Below are 15,267 nucleotides of genomic sequence, written 5' to 3'. Positions count from 1 at the left end.
TCATGTTTTGTGCTTTATGTTCCAATGATTACATAAGAAGTATGTAGGCCAATGATCAATAAAAAGGCAGCTAAATCTGGACAACTGATTATGTGAGGTACACAGAAAATGTATTCTAAAAAGAATGTGCAGCTTTAAACTTGACCTGACCTCATCACAACGTACTGCATGCTGGCCGACACACGCGGGTTACAAGCTGCATATGCCAAAACAAACATCACCACTGAGGAAAACAACTGCTCTCCACAATTTTTCTGAACCACAGAGAAGTTTTTCAAGTTCATTGCCCGTGCAACTTATGGCACGGGCGTGGCAGCCTGGGCAGTAGTTTGGACATACCGCAATACCTCATTCCTTTGGCCACCTTTTTTCCGGAACACACACACATTTACACCATGTGATGCAGTTTCCAGATACTGTTGTCTCCATCGTCAATAAAGGACATAGCACCTTTGGCCATGCTAGACATGCTGCATACCATGTGTCACAAAACGCTGGAATGCAGCAAACACAAACATTCTTATGCTATGAAGAGGGAAATTACGGGAATGTGCGTAAGCTGCTTTGTTTTTCAACCCATGTGAAATCAATTCTAAGTGAACGTTTGACAGTTGCACCACAAGGTACCTTTTAAACACTCATTGAACACCACAAAAAATGCCCAACAAGCAGCAGATTCTCATTGGAATGAAGGAAAATAACTGAATATGACAAGTGCATAATTGCAGCAGAAACACATTCCTTCTGCATTCCAAACATCTTGGCTGTGGGACATTTACTGGTATTTAGGAACATATCAACTGACTAACATGATCAGAATAAGTTACATTCCTTGCTCCATCTGCATCTGGGTAAGAAACAGAAAAACAGGCCACAGAATTGCAAGCACAACTTGAGTAGGATGTTTTGACCTACCATTTCATCCAGGGCGTAGCGTAGCAACCCATGTTCGTACAGGATGAAGAACCTTCTCTGCCATTTCTGCAAAAAAAATGAGAAAGGATGGTCAATGATGGACTACAAACCCAACTCATGGTCAGTGACACCTCCATGTAGTACCCAGTGCTCAGGTAGCAACATTCCCACTAATTTGTAAGAGTCTGTATGCACAATAAACTAATATTGTGTGACATTTTCAGCCATCGCTGAAATGTGTACTAAAAGAAACAAATCAGGAGAATAGCAAGACAAGGAGACAAAGAGCATACAGGCCTGATAGGAGCAGGCATCCATTAGGCAGTTTTCACTGACTGCTACATAGAATTTTTGATAACTGGAAAACAGATACACATGCCCTTGATGTTTTGCCAAGTGCATGCGGTTAATGATCTGTGAGCACCCGCACACAAGTGCGCAGCTTAGAAGGAACACTGCCATATGACACTCAAAACAACCAGAACTATTGCAAAAAGAAACTGAAAAGAGCACACCACTCCAGTGCTGGAGTTATCCTGAACAGCTCTGAAAAGGCAGCAGACACATGCACTACATTGTATTAAGCAACTCCTGCTGTTAAATCTTGGATTTCTCTGTAATCCCATTGAAAGAGGTATGACACCCAGGGGGGCACCAGCCCTCATCACACCCCTAAACCCTCTTTTTGGCTTTTTCTCTGCAAACACACGCACGTGCTCAGACAGTGCACATGCGCATCATTTCACTTTATATGTACAACTATTCCTCACATAATTGGATTAGGTCATTTCGTGAAACTCCACAAAATTCTGTGGGCTGAATTAAATTCTTATGGGGGAGGGGGGCAGTTCCCAGAATGAAAATGTATCACCTAAAATTAATAAACAAAAAAGGCTGCTTTTATGCACGACTGTGATAATGCTAACAAAAATTGTTTTTCTGATGTTATACTTTTCTCATCAATAGCCACTGCAATGCAGGGTTGTGGAAGACGAGTATTAAAAATAGGACGAGTCAGGGTTCACCCTTTAATGCTTTGGCTCACAGATGTTTATGATGCAAAGAAAAAGTTTACAAGATCCCAAAGAATATATATGGAAGTAAAATGACCCACAGCAGACAGATAGCTGTTGTATAGTATAAAAAGACCACTGCATTTTTAAAAAAGTATATATTCGCATAAACCATTGCAGTGGTTTTTCATTGGCTTTCTTGTAACAGGTACTCATACCAGTGTAATATGTTAAATACTGAAGCCCAATTTAAAATTCTGGACAAAGTACTGCAAGTTCAGGACTGAAAATTTATTTCCAGAGGGAAACATTAAAACTTACCTGTTTGGTGCAGCAGACACTTCTTCCAATTGCTAAAGAGAGTAAAATACTAAAGGAGCAACTTAACACTTAACTTCTTTGACATTTAATGAAACTCAACAGGTCTAATTTTCCCCTCGTGTTAGAAAATTAAATGCAACAAAAAACATTCTGTGCATTCAGAGAGAAAGGAAGTACTCTGAACTATGACCATATGCCCCAGCCACTCTGTGTCCTCTATGCTTGGTTTTGAGGGTATAAAAGGTGGGAGGGCCCTTGCTTGAGGCTGACCTCAACTGCCAGGCCATAGTTCCAAGTGAACCAGGAGCCCATGTACCAGGAAGGCCCCCTGGCGAACCCGTTCCCCCCCGGCCTGGGGTTACATTCAGACTCCCACCAGCTGCCCTGCTCTGGGTGTGGGAACAAGAGCACGTCCCCGCCACACAGACACAAACAGGGTAAGGCTGCCATACCAAAGTGGGCCACATGCAAGGGCCAGTGATCTTCTTAGCACCAATTAGAGTGCCTGGGAAGCATAACCAGAGCCTTGGATGCATAACATGGGTTAGCAGACCCCGCAAGTTAAGTTAAAGCCAAACTAGCATGAGCAAAAAAGAAAGAGTGACCTTTGTGAAAACAGTTTTGTCATTTCCCCCAAAAGTAAGCAGGAATGGGCTAAGAGTGAAACAGTTTTACTTTTCAATACACTTATTTCTGCTTATTCAACTTTTAAGCGCAAGGTCTTCAACACCAGGCAAATAAATATTTATTCTATGAAATAAGGGTAAATAATGTTGATATAACGGTGGCTTTCGTATCTAAAATATATCTTTCACAGCTACTTAAGTTACAACCATTCCAAACAAAAAAAGGTCAGAACTGTAAGACAATAAACAGGGGAGTAAACACCTATGTCATGAGCAATTACGCAGTGTGATGGGAAAGGTAAAATGAAATACACCTGTCCTGGGGACAACCAAAAAAAGAAGGGGGGGGATGGGTGGATGGATTGCTGAGCCTTTTAATGAAATTTGTCAGCAGTGTGTTGGCTCTGCTGCTCTATTCTGAGTCTGTACTGTTGCTTTTTGTTTTTGTGCACATATATATTTTAAAAAAAAAAACTAAGTTGTAAACAGAGAACATATTAACTGAGCAAACGGCTGGTGTTTCTAACATTAAGAACCATGAAAGAAAAACTACAAACTGATCTTCTGCCACGTGAATCCTGTACAACCCCACGTTTATCCATCCTGTCTCCAGAACCGTAAACCTGCACTACTTAATTTAGTTTACAACTGGCTTTCCCGTGGCATCCTAACGTTGCCACTAGACAACGTGCTAAACAATCAAACATCAATAGAGCACTTCTAACCCACAAACTGGCAGTCTTCAGCAACACGTTGACAGACCACACACAGTAAGAAACAGCACATACATCATCACTGCGTGCAAAGTGAAGGAAGCCGCCGCAGACACACAGGTCTATGGGAAATAGCAAGGCCTCATTGAGGGCACTGGGATATTCCAGTTATGATACCACTTGTAAGAAAAGGATGTTAGATGGGGGGTTTGGTTTGGCTGGCTGTTTTGACAGATCAAACAAAAAGAAAAATAAAACAGCAGCCTTTGGCATCATAACCAAGGGCAATAACTGAACTTTGAATTGCACAACTGTAACAAGTTCTTATCCCAGGAGAACCATTACATCTTACATGTAAGAAAGGGTATGAAAATTCTCATATCAATAACTAAAAATTTTCATGAGGATCTCTGGATGACGTTCCTATCAATCACCATCTATTAGTGCTTTAACGCAGTGTTATGCATAGGTGTCAGGTTTCCAGCCACAGTTTGCAGAGCACCATCAATAAAAGATGAGCGAGCGCTTTGTGCTCCAGAAGTCACAGGGGGCTCTGAATGGAGACACCAAAAGGACTCGGCAGCACAGCCAGAAGCACGTGGAAACTTCATATAGTCAAACTGGGAGGCAATTACACATTCAGATAGGGCTCCTGGGGGCAGGATGATAAAGCAATTATAGTTTGAATGAATCTTTAACAGCAGGTGGGAGGAGACCTGGATTCTGTACAGCGAATGGGCCAAATAAGATTGACAAGCTTTTCTAGCTTCCGAAAGTGCTGCATGCAAAGCAACTCAGCACAAAAGTAGCTGTTTGCCCACTGCAGGCTGCGTGCGAGCTGCACCCCATGGCCTAATGGGCAACTCTGGTCTCCAGGTTCTCTCCTCCAACCACATTTACTCCATATGGGAGACATTAGGACGGCTGGCAGGAAGCACCACTGTGGGGAGACTGCCATTTTGCAATCCTCCTGCCTCCTCCAGGATGCACTAAACGACACATCCAGCATGTAGGAGGACTCTCATGCACAGTAGGAGGCCCCCCGTGCTCCCAGGGGGATGAGCCAAACACAGACCGGACAATATATCGCAATTATCTCCAACGTTAAATCTGTAAGGAGGCTTAAAAGCTTTCAAAACATATATGCTTTGCTTTCAGGAAATGGCCACAAACTACGAGGAGGAGCCGCGGGGGGGGGGGGGGGGGGGGGGGGGGGGGAATCTTTAAGGAAATCTTAAAACATTGTTTATGCTCACAATATAAACTGAAGTTTAGATTACATATGTTTGGAACATCTGCCATAGTAACCATTAATTGTAATAACCAGGAATGAAAACAATTTTTTCCTTGTGTTTTTGATGTAGTAGTAAGAACAAATACATTTGGGGGGTCCAAGTAACCAAAGAGTGTTTGAGTAGCCAGCTTAGCAAAAATTCCACTGTGCTATAGCCTAATTAAAGTTTTAAGAAGGATGAACAACTGAAAATGTATCACTGATTCAGAAACCATTAATCCACAGTTCCAAACTGCCACCCAAAGGAATGGATTAAAACACTGATTCATTACACACTAGTAAGAAGATTAAAATCCAAATGCAGTGTGGTCCCCCACCAAAATAACACCAAAACACAGTATATGCCGACAGCACTAGGTTCACTTTCGATAGTATATAACAAAGCACATATGATTAAAAAGTGCATTGCTTCACTAATGAAGTTAAAGCTCACTAAAAATTAACAAAACTTAAAAAAAAAAAATTAAAACCACAAATTGACAAATGTCCATTTTTAAGCACAAGACTGCAGTTATTTTTTTTAACAACACAGAGCTCAGATTGAAATGTACACAAGATTAAATTGATTTGTCAATAGTGGCCTGCTACTGAACTGTATGAGATTTCTTTTTCCCCCCAGTCTTCTGTTGATGTAATGCACTCATTGCATTTCTCTCCAAGATGTCTTCTTTCTCTGAAAAGTCTCTGAATTGTTTTTTGAGATGTGCATTGTTTTGGAAAAAAGCATCTGCTAAATGAATAAATATTTCTTCAAAGCAATGCACATCTCAACTCAAGGACTTGTTACAATCAAAAATGCATTTAGAACCCTCTGAATCTTGCCTTAGGACAAGCTCTTTAGACAGAGTAAGTGAGAAATCATCTCTTACCCGAGATCTGTGCAAAGGATTGTCAAAGTTTGTCCCCTCTGGAGCCAGAAGCAACCATCCTCCATATATTGGTTTTGCCTAGAATAAAAAAATAAATATCCTGTCATAAAAGTAATCCAAACTTCCAATATCATGCAATTACAGAAAAAGGACAAGCAATGTCACCTGAACCCTTTGGAAAAAGCTACATGCCACAGACTAATACATTTAAAGCCACACATGTCTGCCAACTCAAAGAAAGCACCAAAACAATCATGACAAAATTCTTGCTATAAGCCCAGAAGTGTTGATCTGAATGCTCCTGGTTCTAAGGTCCCTCTGAGATAGTCATTACCTTTATTTTCTTGCACTTGGACTTAACAGAGATGAAGATCATCCATATATATTTGGGATATCTGAACAAGTATTGTTACTGCCAAAATCTTTAATTTCACATGTGTAAAGCAGTATACAATGTACCAAAAGGTACCAAACAGCTCTATGAAAAATTCCTATTTCCTCCTAATTATGCAGTAGGGCACTTTGATACAAGGAAAGGACAAGTGTGCATATCAAGGCACTACAACTCATGGAGATGAGAGCATTACAAGAGAAATCAAGGAAACATCGGGGACATTTCAGAACCTGGGGATCAAGCCTACAGAGGAGACTGAACAACCTGACCGCTAACCAGGTCAGCCAATACTAGAGGTCAGAAAGTCTTCTACAGCCTGCTCCCAAATAGCAGTGGCAAAGGCCCCCGAAAAGGAAAAATGTTTCCTTATGCCTACATCACGCACCATCTTGTACCTGAAGTTTGAAGGAGATGGAAGACAGATCTGGGTCACTGTTTTCCTCCATTTGTTACAGTAATTTGTGCTCATGTTTATTTAACAACCCCCAATCTGACATTATGTATGACCTACAGTGCACAAAAATGTAATAACTAATGGGAATGGGGGGAGGGGGGCTGCAAAATTAAGGGAATCCAAGGCATTATGTGAAGGCAGACAACTCACTTTAAAATCCAGTGTTTAGAAACCAATCTTTCTAATCACGGGAAAAAAAAATGGCTGTATATGTTGGTGGAGATTTAAAAGGTTTACCACTCCTATTTAATTAAAGACCTTGAAAGCATCTCTAAGTGAACCCACATGCATCTCTACTAATTAAACCAAATGAAGAGCCGAACCCTGGCGGCATTAGATCCTAACTCCACCTGACATCAGAAGAGACCAGAGACAAGGTCCCAATTAGGTAAAGGACATGGGCAAACCAAGAGCAACATTTTAAAAAGATCACATAAATATAGAAACATAACTGGAACCTACAGAGAGGAATTTAATAAAATACAACATTCTGTTAGTATACTTTCTCGTATAAGCTTTTATTCCTGACATTTCAGCACTGCCACCACAAGGCTAAGAAGTCCGGGATGTAATTATTCCGGTATTGAATCTGCACACAGCTGATACACAAAGAGATGCTGAGCTGCATTTTCTAGCCTCCCACCTTCTGCAGGAGAATCATCTGTCAGGAGAGGACATGCTGATGCCAGAAATAAGTGGCAGCCTGGCTAACGAACAGCATTTCTCCTACTTTTACAAAGTCTTTCAACCCACAGACACATATTTTAGAGACAAGACACACAAAAGTTTTAAACATTTAGACAGAATAGCTGTGGAGTATGCATTACCTTAATTAGTATAAGCAGCTGCTTTTACCACATGTGGGTCTACAGTCCAATAAATAAATAACTCCAGTTTAATGCACTCCTATTAAAAATGCTGATGGGATTAAAAGTTCAGAGGTGCTGTACTGTTCAAGGCTGTTTCCTTGCAGCATGAATGTCCTGCTGTAGTACCCTTAATCAAGGTCTTTACACTAAATTGATACTGTAAAAAATACCCTGCTATATCAATGACTAAATCACTGTTTAATACTGAAAGTCACCTTGAATGTTGAGGTCAGTTATACAAAGGTTTTTAAAAAAAAAAAAAAAAAAAAAAAAGCTGGTAGCATACTGGTTAGAGCTTTGGGCCACAGGTTTAAATCCCAGCTCCAACTCTAGTACCCTTGAGCAAGGTACTTACCATACATTGCTCCAGTAGAATTGCCCAGCTATATAAGTGAGTAAATAACCAAGTAGCTGAACATTTTAAGTTGTTCTGAAGAAGTTTCAGTTAAATATAAATAACAGGTAAGGATGACCACTGAATTTTTTGTACAGATGAAAAGGCATCCATTTATGTCAGGTAATATCAGTAACATATCAGCTACCATTACACTGGCATTAGGCCTTCCTTGAACAGCTATTTTACTACAGTTAGGACAAGGGGTATTACATGGGGGGAGGAGGAGAATGTCCTTGAAAAGAATGGTGTAAAAGCACCTCAATTTACATTTATGCATTTGGCAACCGCTTTTCTCAGAAGCACCATCCAACTCAGTAAACAAAAGTGCACTTCAACAAATAAGGCTTACATTCAACCACAGTTTTATTAAAGAACACCTTTCTTTCATTGTGCACATATTCCATCAGTTATATTTACAATACTGTATAAACTGACATACAACACAGGAAAGAGAAAGAAAAAAGTAGCAGGTTGCGAAAGACTGATTTTAGAGTGTCAGAACCTCCAGAGGAAAAGGACGCATTTTGGGACCCTTTGTGAATGATGAAAGGGATTCAGCAGTTTTGAGGAACACTGAGTCTGAGCACTTGTTCCAACACGCAGGGGGGCCAGATTAAACTCGCGGGCTTTAGCTTTCGGACCCTTTTTGAGAAGGTCAAGCGGATGACCTGAAGCGGACGAGCGCAGCGCTCCTGAAGGGGTGTGGGAACACGCAAGGTTCTGTAGGTATCCTAGTAAACAGAGTTCCGGGGTCAAACTAAGTAAACTGGAAAACTTGTGTTCCCAGCCCAGGCCTTCAGCTGTTCCGCCACTCACCCGTGAACTGCACACACACCGTGCGTGGCTTCCACAGCGAAACCAACAAGCCAGTTAAGGTTCACTCCAAACCCAGCATGTTAGCCAAGTTTATCTCGACGTTCAAAAGGAAAACCAAACCATTTCTCAAAACAAGACAATTATATGCGTTTCTTGACTTCTTGGCCTTTTTTTGTCCCACTAGGTCAAAGTTGAAGGTCGTTTTCATTGAAGTGCTCCTTGTCAGATTGCCAGCGTCCGCATAAGTACTCAAAAAAAGGGGGGGGGGGGGGGGAACCTTAACGCGGCTGCGAAAGTGTGATAAGTGGACATGAAATATATAATAAATGCGAAATGAAGCGGTGTGTGAGAGAGAGAGAGAGAGAGAGAGAGAGAGAGAGAGAGAGAGAGAGAGAGAGAGAGAGAGAGAGAGTCAGAGTCCATGCATGTCGGCGCCAGAAGTTGTTTGAGACACCGAATCGCCTCAGAATTTTTTTTTTTTTTTTACGTAATCGTGAACATAGAACACCCGACTAACTTAATAGAAATCAATTAGCCAAATTTTTCCATTATTTCGTGTTGTCGAGGCCAGGCTGAGATGAAATTCGAAAACATGATGAATTTCATGAAACGTCCAAGTGCCCAGCGCAGAGTTCGACACCACCAGCACTGAAGTGAAACCCAACAGATAGTACTAACTCGGGGAAGTTTTTTTTTTCCTTTCTTTCGTCTACTAAAGCCCATGGCATATCATCATGGTTTTTTTTTTTTTTTTTAATTAAAGTGTGCGAAACAGCTACACACAGACACGACAAGCTTAGCTAGTGCTGAGTCAGTGACCGTGTGTCATACGTCGCTTTTTACCTGGTTCAGGTCCTCGTCGCTGAGCGAGTGCGACTCGCGGGGTTTGAAGCAGTTTTGGCACTTGCTCTTGTTGAAGATGTTGGCCTGGAACTTGCGGCACGGGTTCTCCTTGGACGACATGTCGCCGCCGGGCTGCGAGCCCTTCCCGCGTAGCCCTTCCCGCTCTGTTTGAACACAACAGCTCCCGCCGCCGGTGCGGCAGCCCTCGTCGGAGCCCAGGCAGGCAGGTGAGCGGCGTCGCCGCGCTCACATCGCCGGCGCTCCGCCCGCGCGCACGCGCGCGCACAGTTACGACTGTCAGCGGGCGGACGACGCTCCCGGGCTCGTTCGCTCTCTTCTTGCGCGCGCGCGCCCGCCCACACACACGCACCACCTCGAGATCACAGCGGTGCTCGCGCTGCCATCAGCAGCTAGCCGAGCCCCTCGGAGCGACACAGACCGTGGCTAGCATGAGCGGTGGCTAACGTTAGCTGCTCTTCTGCTAACTTTTGGCAGTCTCGTTAGGAAGGGAAGGGAGCAGTGCGAAAAAGCCCGCGCTGACGCGCCACAGTTGGTGTCGACTGCGCGTTTTGTTTGTTTGTCTGTTGCTGCTGCTGCTTTGTTTACTCCCCGTCTTTATCTTCCGGGCGCCAACAATAACAGCAACCCAAAAAAAAAAAGCGCGGCGCAGGTGACACTTTCACCCGCGTCCTAATGAAGAGAATGATGAAGACAAGCACGCGTTCGAGCCGGAGCTGCTTCTGAAGAAGCGCCTCGACGCCACGAGATTAACACGCCTCCTTCTCCTCCTCCTCCCGCTGACAACAAGTACGCGCTCCCGGGCGCCGTCGGAAACGCGCATCCGCGCAGCGCAGCGCGCGCTCGCGCGCCACACAACACGCGTCGCTCGCTGCAGTTCCGCACTATGTGGTGACAGGAGCCGAGTGGCGCAGCATGTTGAGTTTTGTAGCTCCTACTGTGTAGCGGAGAGCAGCTGCTTGCTGCGACGCATCTCCGTGTCCCACAGTCAATGGCAGACGACACGGTGTGGTACCGCAGTAAAGCGCGGCTGGGCGAAGTACCGTTGACTCCTCGCAGTAAAAGTGGCGTTCGGAAGTCTTCCAGCGCGACCCGGCGGAGCGCCGGGGAGGGATGCTGGTGCGCGACGGGGCGATGACCGTCCAATGGAAAAAAGCCGCACGCGCTGCAGCCACGCCGGACGTGCCGCTTCTACCAATGGGGAAGGGCGGCGCGCGGGGTGGAGCCTCTTAACACCATATTTGGTGTACGGCCCGGCCAGGGGTCTCGGTGCGCCTGTAGCCCGTCGGAATGATGGGGCAGCGCGGGGTCCGGGGCCGGAGACCGCCGTCCGCCGTCTTATTGCAGATGTCGTCTCTGCTTTTTAATATTCCCCGCAGTTACAATCGGTCGGTGGACAGGTACGCGTCTCGTGGCGGGCATGCGGTGTATAAACGCAGGATCCTTCTCTCGGACCCTGATCTGATCACAATGAGTGACTCGACAACTCAACTGGGAGCGAAAAGTCCTCGCCGTCCTTACCGCTTTTTTATGCCGCCTTTACTGAGTGTTTCTCACCACGCAGCCCTTCCAAGGGCCACATTTTGTTTTATTTTGCTTTCTGTATTTTATTTCCACAATAGGAGCACGTTGGCCACCGTATGGCCCGTGTACAGCATGGTAAAAATACTGTCAGTCATGACCTTGGACGGACGTTTGGGTTAAGTTTACATGATTTGAAGTTGCATAAAAGTAGGTATGAAAATGTTTTACGTGTGATATGTGATAATGCAAAATGGATGTTCGAAAAATAAAAGATATCCAACTTTTTAAATGTATTTTTTTCTTTTTATAAAATTACATATTGAGGAGCTTCTGGCTATGAAAAGTTTGGCTTCAGCCCGAAGATCCACATTCTTCTCATAACACAGCATCCTTCAAACTTATTAAATTTAATATATTTGTAATTGTTTTTTTTTTTTTCTTCAAAAAACTTTTGTTTTGCAACTCTCAAAGGTAAAACTGGAAATAAAAAATTCAGCAGGTACTGGTTACATAATGTTATCATTATGGAAAATGGATTCCTAGGAAATATCGAGCCATACAGTATAAATGTCCCTAAAATACATGTGTCAGCAGATAAATTATACGTAACAATGGATAGGTGTTGGGGGGGGGGGGGGACTCTTTTCTAAGGGTCAATGTGAAATCATGTGGCGTGCTCTAGTGGCAAAGCCTGGTGACACCTGTAACACAGCGCTTACACACTCGGAACCGTCCCGCGCACAGGGATCCCTCCCTTTGCTGTCCAATAGCGCTGATGGCAATAACTGGGCATCACGAGAATAAAACACACACCCACTTTCCATTTGCGCTCGTCCTTAGCAGGGTCCCGATGGCCCGGAGCCTATCCACTGTAACTTCAGCGTATCTTTATAGAAAACACGGAAATGTACTGCCAACCCTAAAGAAGTGCTAATGCTACGAATCCGTATGTTCTGTAGACAAGGGAATAAAAGCAGTAAAAAGCTAATAAGGCACTAATAAAATGACACCTAAAAGGAAGAAGACATTTAATCTCACACTAACGCTATTAAACCGGTAAAACTGACAACTGCAAGCAAATTACAAAACATTACAAAATCCTTTGAACTTTAATTCTCCAAAAAACAACAGACAGACTCCAGATGTAACACGAGTCGCAGATATAATATCGCCAAAAAGATCTCAATCCCGGTGGAACCGATCAGAAGTCGGATGTGCGGGATGAAGAGAGACGCGTTAGTTTCCATGGAAACGCCAACAACCGGGAGGCGGTCTCTTTAATTGCACACGTCCGCGGACTTTTACGCGGTGTTGCTAAGACTGTACAATACACTACTGTACCCGGAGCAGCTGCCACTACTTACTTCACTTCTTCACCGCGTGACCAGTGTTACATTAACTTTTACAGGGGTTTGGTGCTCAAATCATCATTTCTCTGTATTAGGCGAATGGAGCGTTGAAGCAGGTAGGACACTGTGACTGGAAAATGTCACTCTAGTTACTGAACTTTTCCCACAAATGTAATATAATGTCTATATAATATCTAATAATGTCTATCTGACCTGTCATGCGCTTGGGGAAAAGCCGGGGATGTGTTGCTGTGTTGCAATGGTCATCGTAGAGTTGGGGTAGCGGGTACTGTAGCGTTTAGTCCGGGTGATGATTTGAACCCCTCTCCTACTGTAGAACCCATGAGCAGAGTACTAACCCTGAAGTGACGCAGTCAGAACTCCCTGTTCAATAAATGAGTAAAGTCATTCTAAAGATATATATTACTGCAGCTCCACTGGCCATAATTTCTCTGTAGATGGAGGATGATTCAGTACATAATGTGGGTCCACAAGGTGGACGTCCTGGGCTACCCCCCCTACCCAAGGCAGCTGAAGAGCCTTCTGAACTCTACCAGGTGAAGTCTGCTGTCTTATAACTTCCTGATGTGGTCCTGAACTTGTGTTACATGTCAACTGATTTTTTTTTTTTTTTTGGACTATAATAACATTACTTGGCAGATATTCTAAGATCTGAACTTTCTGCATTTGAATCCAACCGCGTGAAATGTGTCGCGTGCAACTGCAGCCGTGAACGCTCTGCTTGTAGATTGTTCTCCGGCACAGCCAACACCCACCCATTGTTCAGAATGCATCTCGGACCCTGGCTGCGCCCTACAAGGAGCAGCGTCACCACCACACGCCCAGCGATTCCATAGGCAACAACTACAGCGTCTGTGCCAGACACCTGAGGGTGCAGCACCTGCGCCACAGACTGAGGGCATCTGCTGACGGTTCGCCTCGGGATAAACCTGCGCCGCGTATCCTTATTGCCGACTGCACCATACATGTGCTGTTCCGCTTCAGGACAGTTGAGTACATACATGTGTGATTAAACCAATTAGACCTTGTTTTTTAACTATTCTATCTATCTATCTATCTATCTATCTATCTATCTATCTATCTATCTATCTATCTATCTGACTGGGGATTTAACTCCTCTGGATTAGACCGCGTCTTTGTAGGACACTGGTTCCAACGTTTCGCTTCCCCTGTTGGAAGCATCTTCATGAGTTAAATCCCCAGTCAGTTGACTCCAGCTGCAGAAGCCTATAGGTTTTGATATCTATCTATCTATCTATCTATTCATTCAAGGCAAGACCGATGGCAGCGGAGCAAACGTGATACAAAACGCCTGAAATAAGTGCTCAGCTCAGTGGTCTTTAGGTCTTTACAGTAGCTGGAGGTCAAAGGCAGTTTTTTCCCTGCTACTTTAAACGAGTTTGAAAATCGGCAAATAAATGGGAACATTAATCAAAGTGTTCTTCTCTTTCCTTATTGATTTCAGAGAAACCAAGCAATAAATCTTTAAACAATAAAGAAAAAAAATCAAGAAAAACAATAAAGAAAAGAGCAATAAAGAAAAAAGAACAATAAAGAATATTTTTCTTTATTGCAGTTTTATGCAACAATAAAGAAAAAAAAAATCATATACTGTAAATTTCGTAAGGAACCTACACAGGTCTTTTCCAAAACATCTGGCTGTTGCTTTTCAATACTTTGGAATGTTTGTGATAAAAAATTGTAATTATACTTTGGCACTAAATCATTTTTAAATGACAAGTTTTACATTATAGAGACTGAGTACAAAGCCATTCCTTAGCTGGATTGTTGTCGGCGACAGTGTCTGCACCTTACGAGAAACCCCAAAAACCGGGAGAAGAGTCCAGGTAAAGCGCCAATGCGGTTTCATATGAAACCGTCCATAACAGAGGAGCCCAGCGATGCTCCAGGAGAGCCAGCATCCTGCAGCGCTTTGTTCCTTGAGGCCAGGAATATGTTTTTCTGTGCTTATAAACTAGGATGGGGGCAAGAACCTCTGTGAGCAGGATTAGTGATCAGTAATCTCTAAGAAGTGGTGAAAAGAGTCCACTTCCTCTCCTCTGTCCCTCAGGGAATCCATCCTTCGGTCTTCATACTCGGATGAGTGCAAGAGCAGAGAGAAGACCCCAGTAGCCGGCAGCAGCCCACCCCTTTCGCCAGGCGAGCAGCTCACCATTATAGAATGGCAGGAGGAGCAGGCAAAGAGAGCAGAAGAGCCCTCGGAGAAGGACCTGGAGGTAAAAATGAGGCCAGAGCTCCAACGGCAGCGCCGGCGTGAACGCGGTGCCCTTTAAGGCCCCGAGCCCTCGGACTCGGTTGTCTCAAGCTGCGTTTTCCTGCCTCGCAGAGATACCTGTACTACATCACCCATGGAGTGCAGAGCGACATGCTTGCAGCCCAGCCTCCGCAGCAGATAAAGAACATCCTGAAGCTCCTTCCCGATCACGGCGAAGCGGAAAGTCGAACGCTGCAGAAGCTCAAGTCCGACAATCTGGAGGAAGTCTTTCATGACTATGATTTTAGCCTGAGGAAAAGCATCGGTACTTTTTTTGCGAGGATTTCTACCTTTAGACACCTGTCATGCCTTTTTAGTGATAGATTAGTAATTAGTGATCAGAATTGTAACAAACACAAGTGAGGTGATGCATTTCTCCAAAGCCACTTACAGTGTTAATCTATTTACCCATTTATACAGCTGGGTAATTTTACTGGAGCAATTTAGGGTAAGTACTTTGCTCAAAGGTACTACAGCTGGAGGTGGGATTCAAACCTGCAACCTTTGAGTCCAAAGGCAGCAGCTCAAATCACGACGCTACCGGCTGATTTTACTG

General features: G+C 43.9%; 2 protein-coding genes across 6 annotated transcripts in view; one reads left to right on the top strand and one right to left on the bottom strand.

The window, feature by feature from the left end:
- LOC108923924 (myosin phosphatase Rho interacting protein) overlaps nucleotides 1-10,720 on the bottom strand; it is a 99,456-nt gene extending 88,736 nt beyond the window's left edge. For 3 of the 4 annotated variants that reach the window (XM_018734971.2, XM_018734970.2, XM_018734972.2), the window contains exons 1-3: nucleotides 9,525-10,720; nucleotides 5,752-5,829; nucleotides 916-981 (exon numbers count right to left, since the gene is read on the bottom strand). In XM_018734971.2, coding sequence (XP_018590487.2) covers nucleotides 916-981; nucleotides 5,752-5,829; nucleotides 9,525-9,644 — 264 coding nt within the window. In that variant the 5' untranslated portion in view covers nucleotides 9,645-10,720. The remainder of the gene's footprint in view (nucleotides 1-915; nucleotides 982-5,751; nucleotides 5,830-9,524) is intronic. The other variant, XM_029247058.1, reaches the window with a different exon arrangement.
- A 1,665-nt stretch (nucleotides 10,721-12,385) lies between these two features.
- The window catches only part of dnah3 (dynein axonemal heavy chain 3), a 34,410-nt gene continuing 31,528 nt past the window's right edge, over nucleotides 12,386-15,267 (top strand). The window contains exons 1-6 of one of the 2 annotated variants that reach the window (XM_018735018.2): nucleotides 12,386-12,531; nucleotides 12,874-12,972; nucleotides 13,164-13,374; nucleotides 14,238-14,283; nucleotides 14,508-14,673; nucleotides 14,784-14,976. In XM_018735018.2, coding sequence (XP_018590534.2) covers nucleotides 12,874-12,972; nucleotides 13,164-13,374; nucleotides 14,238-14,283; nucleotides 14,508-14,673; nucleotides 14,784-14,976 — 715 coding nt within the window. In that variant the 5' untranslated portion in view covers nucleotides 12,386-12,531. Of the gene's footprint in view, nucleotides 12,532-12,847; nucleotides 12,973-13,163; nucleotides 13,375-14,237; nucleotides 14,284-14,507; nucleotides 14,674-14,783; nucleotides 14,977-15,267 lie in introns of both variants that reach the window. The other variant, XM_018735019.2, reaches the window with a different exon arrangement.

This window comes from Scleropages formosus, chromosome 20 (genome assembly GCF_900964775.1).
Source record: "Scleropages formosus chromosome 20, fSclFor1.1, whole genome shotgun sequence".
Classification (NCBI taxonomy): Eukaryota; Metazoa; Chordata; class Actinopteri; order Osteoglossiformes; family Osteoglossidae; genus Scleropages; species Scleropages formosus.
This window is presented reverse-complemented; position numbering and strand designations above follow the sequence as displayed.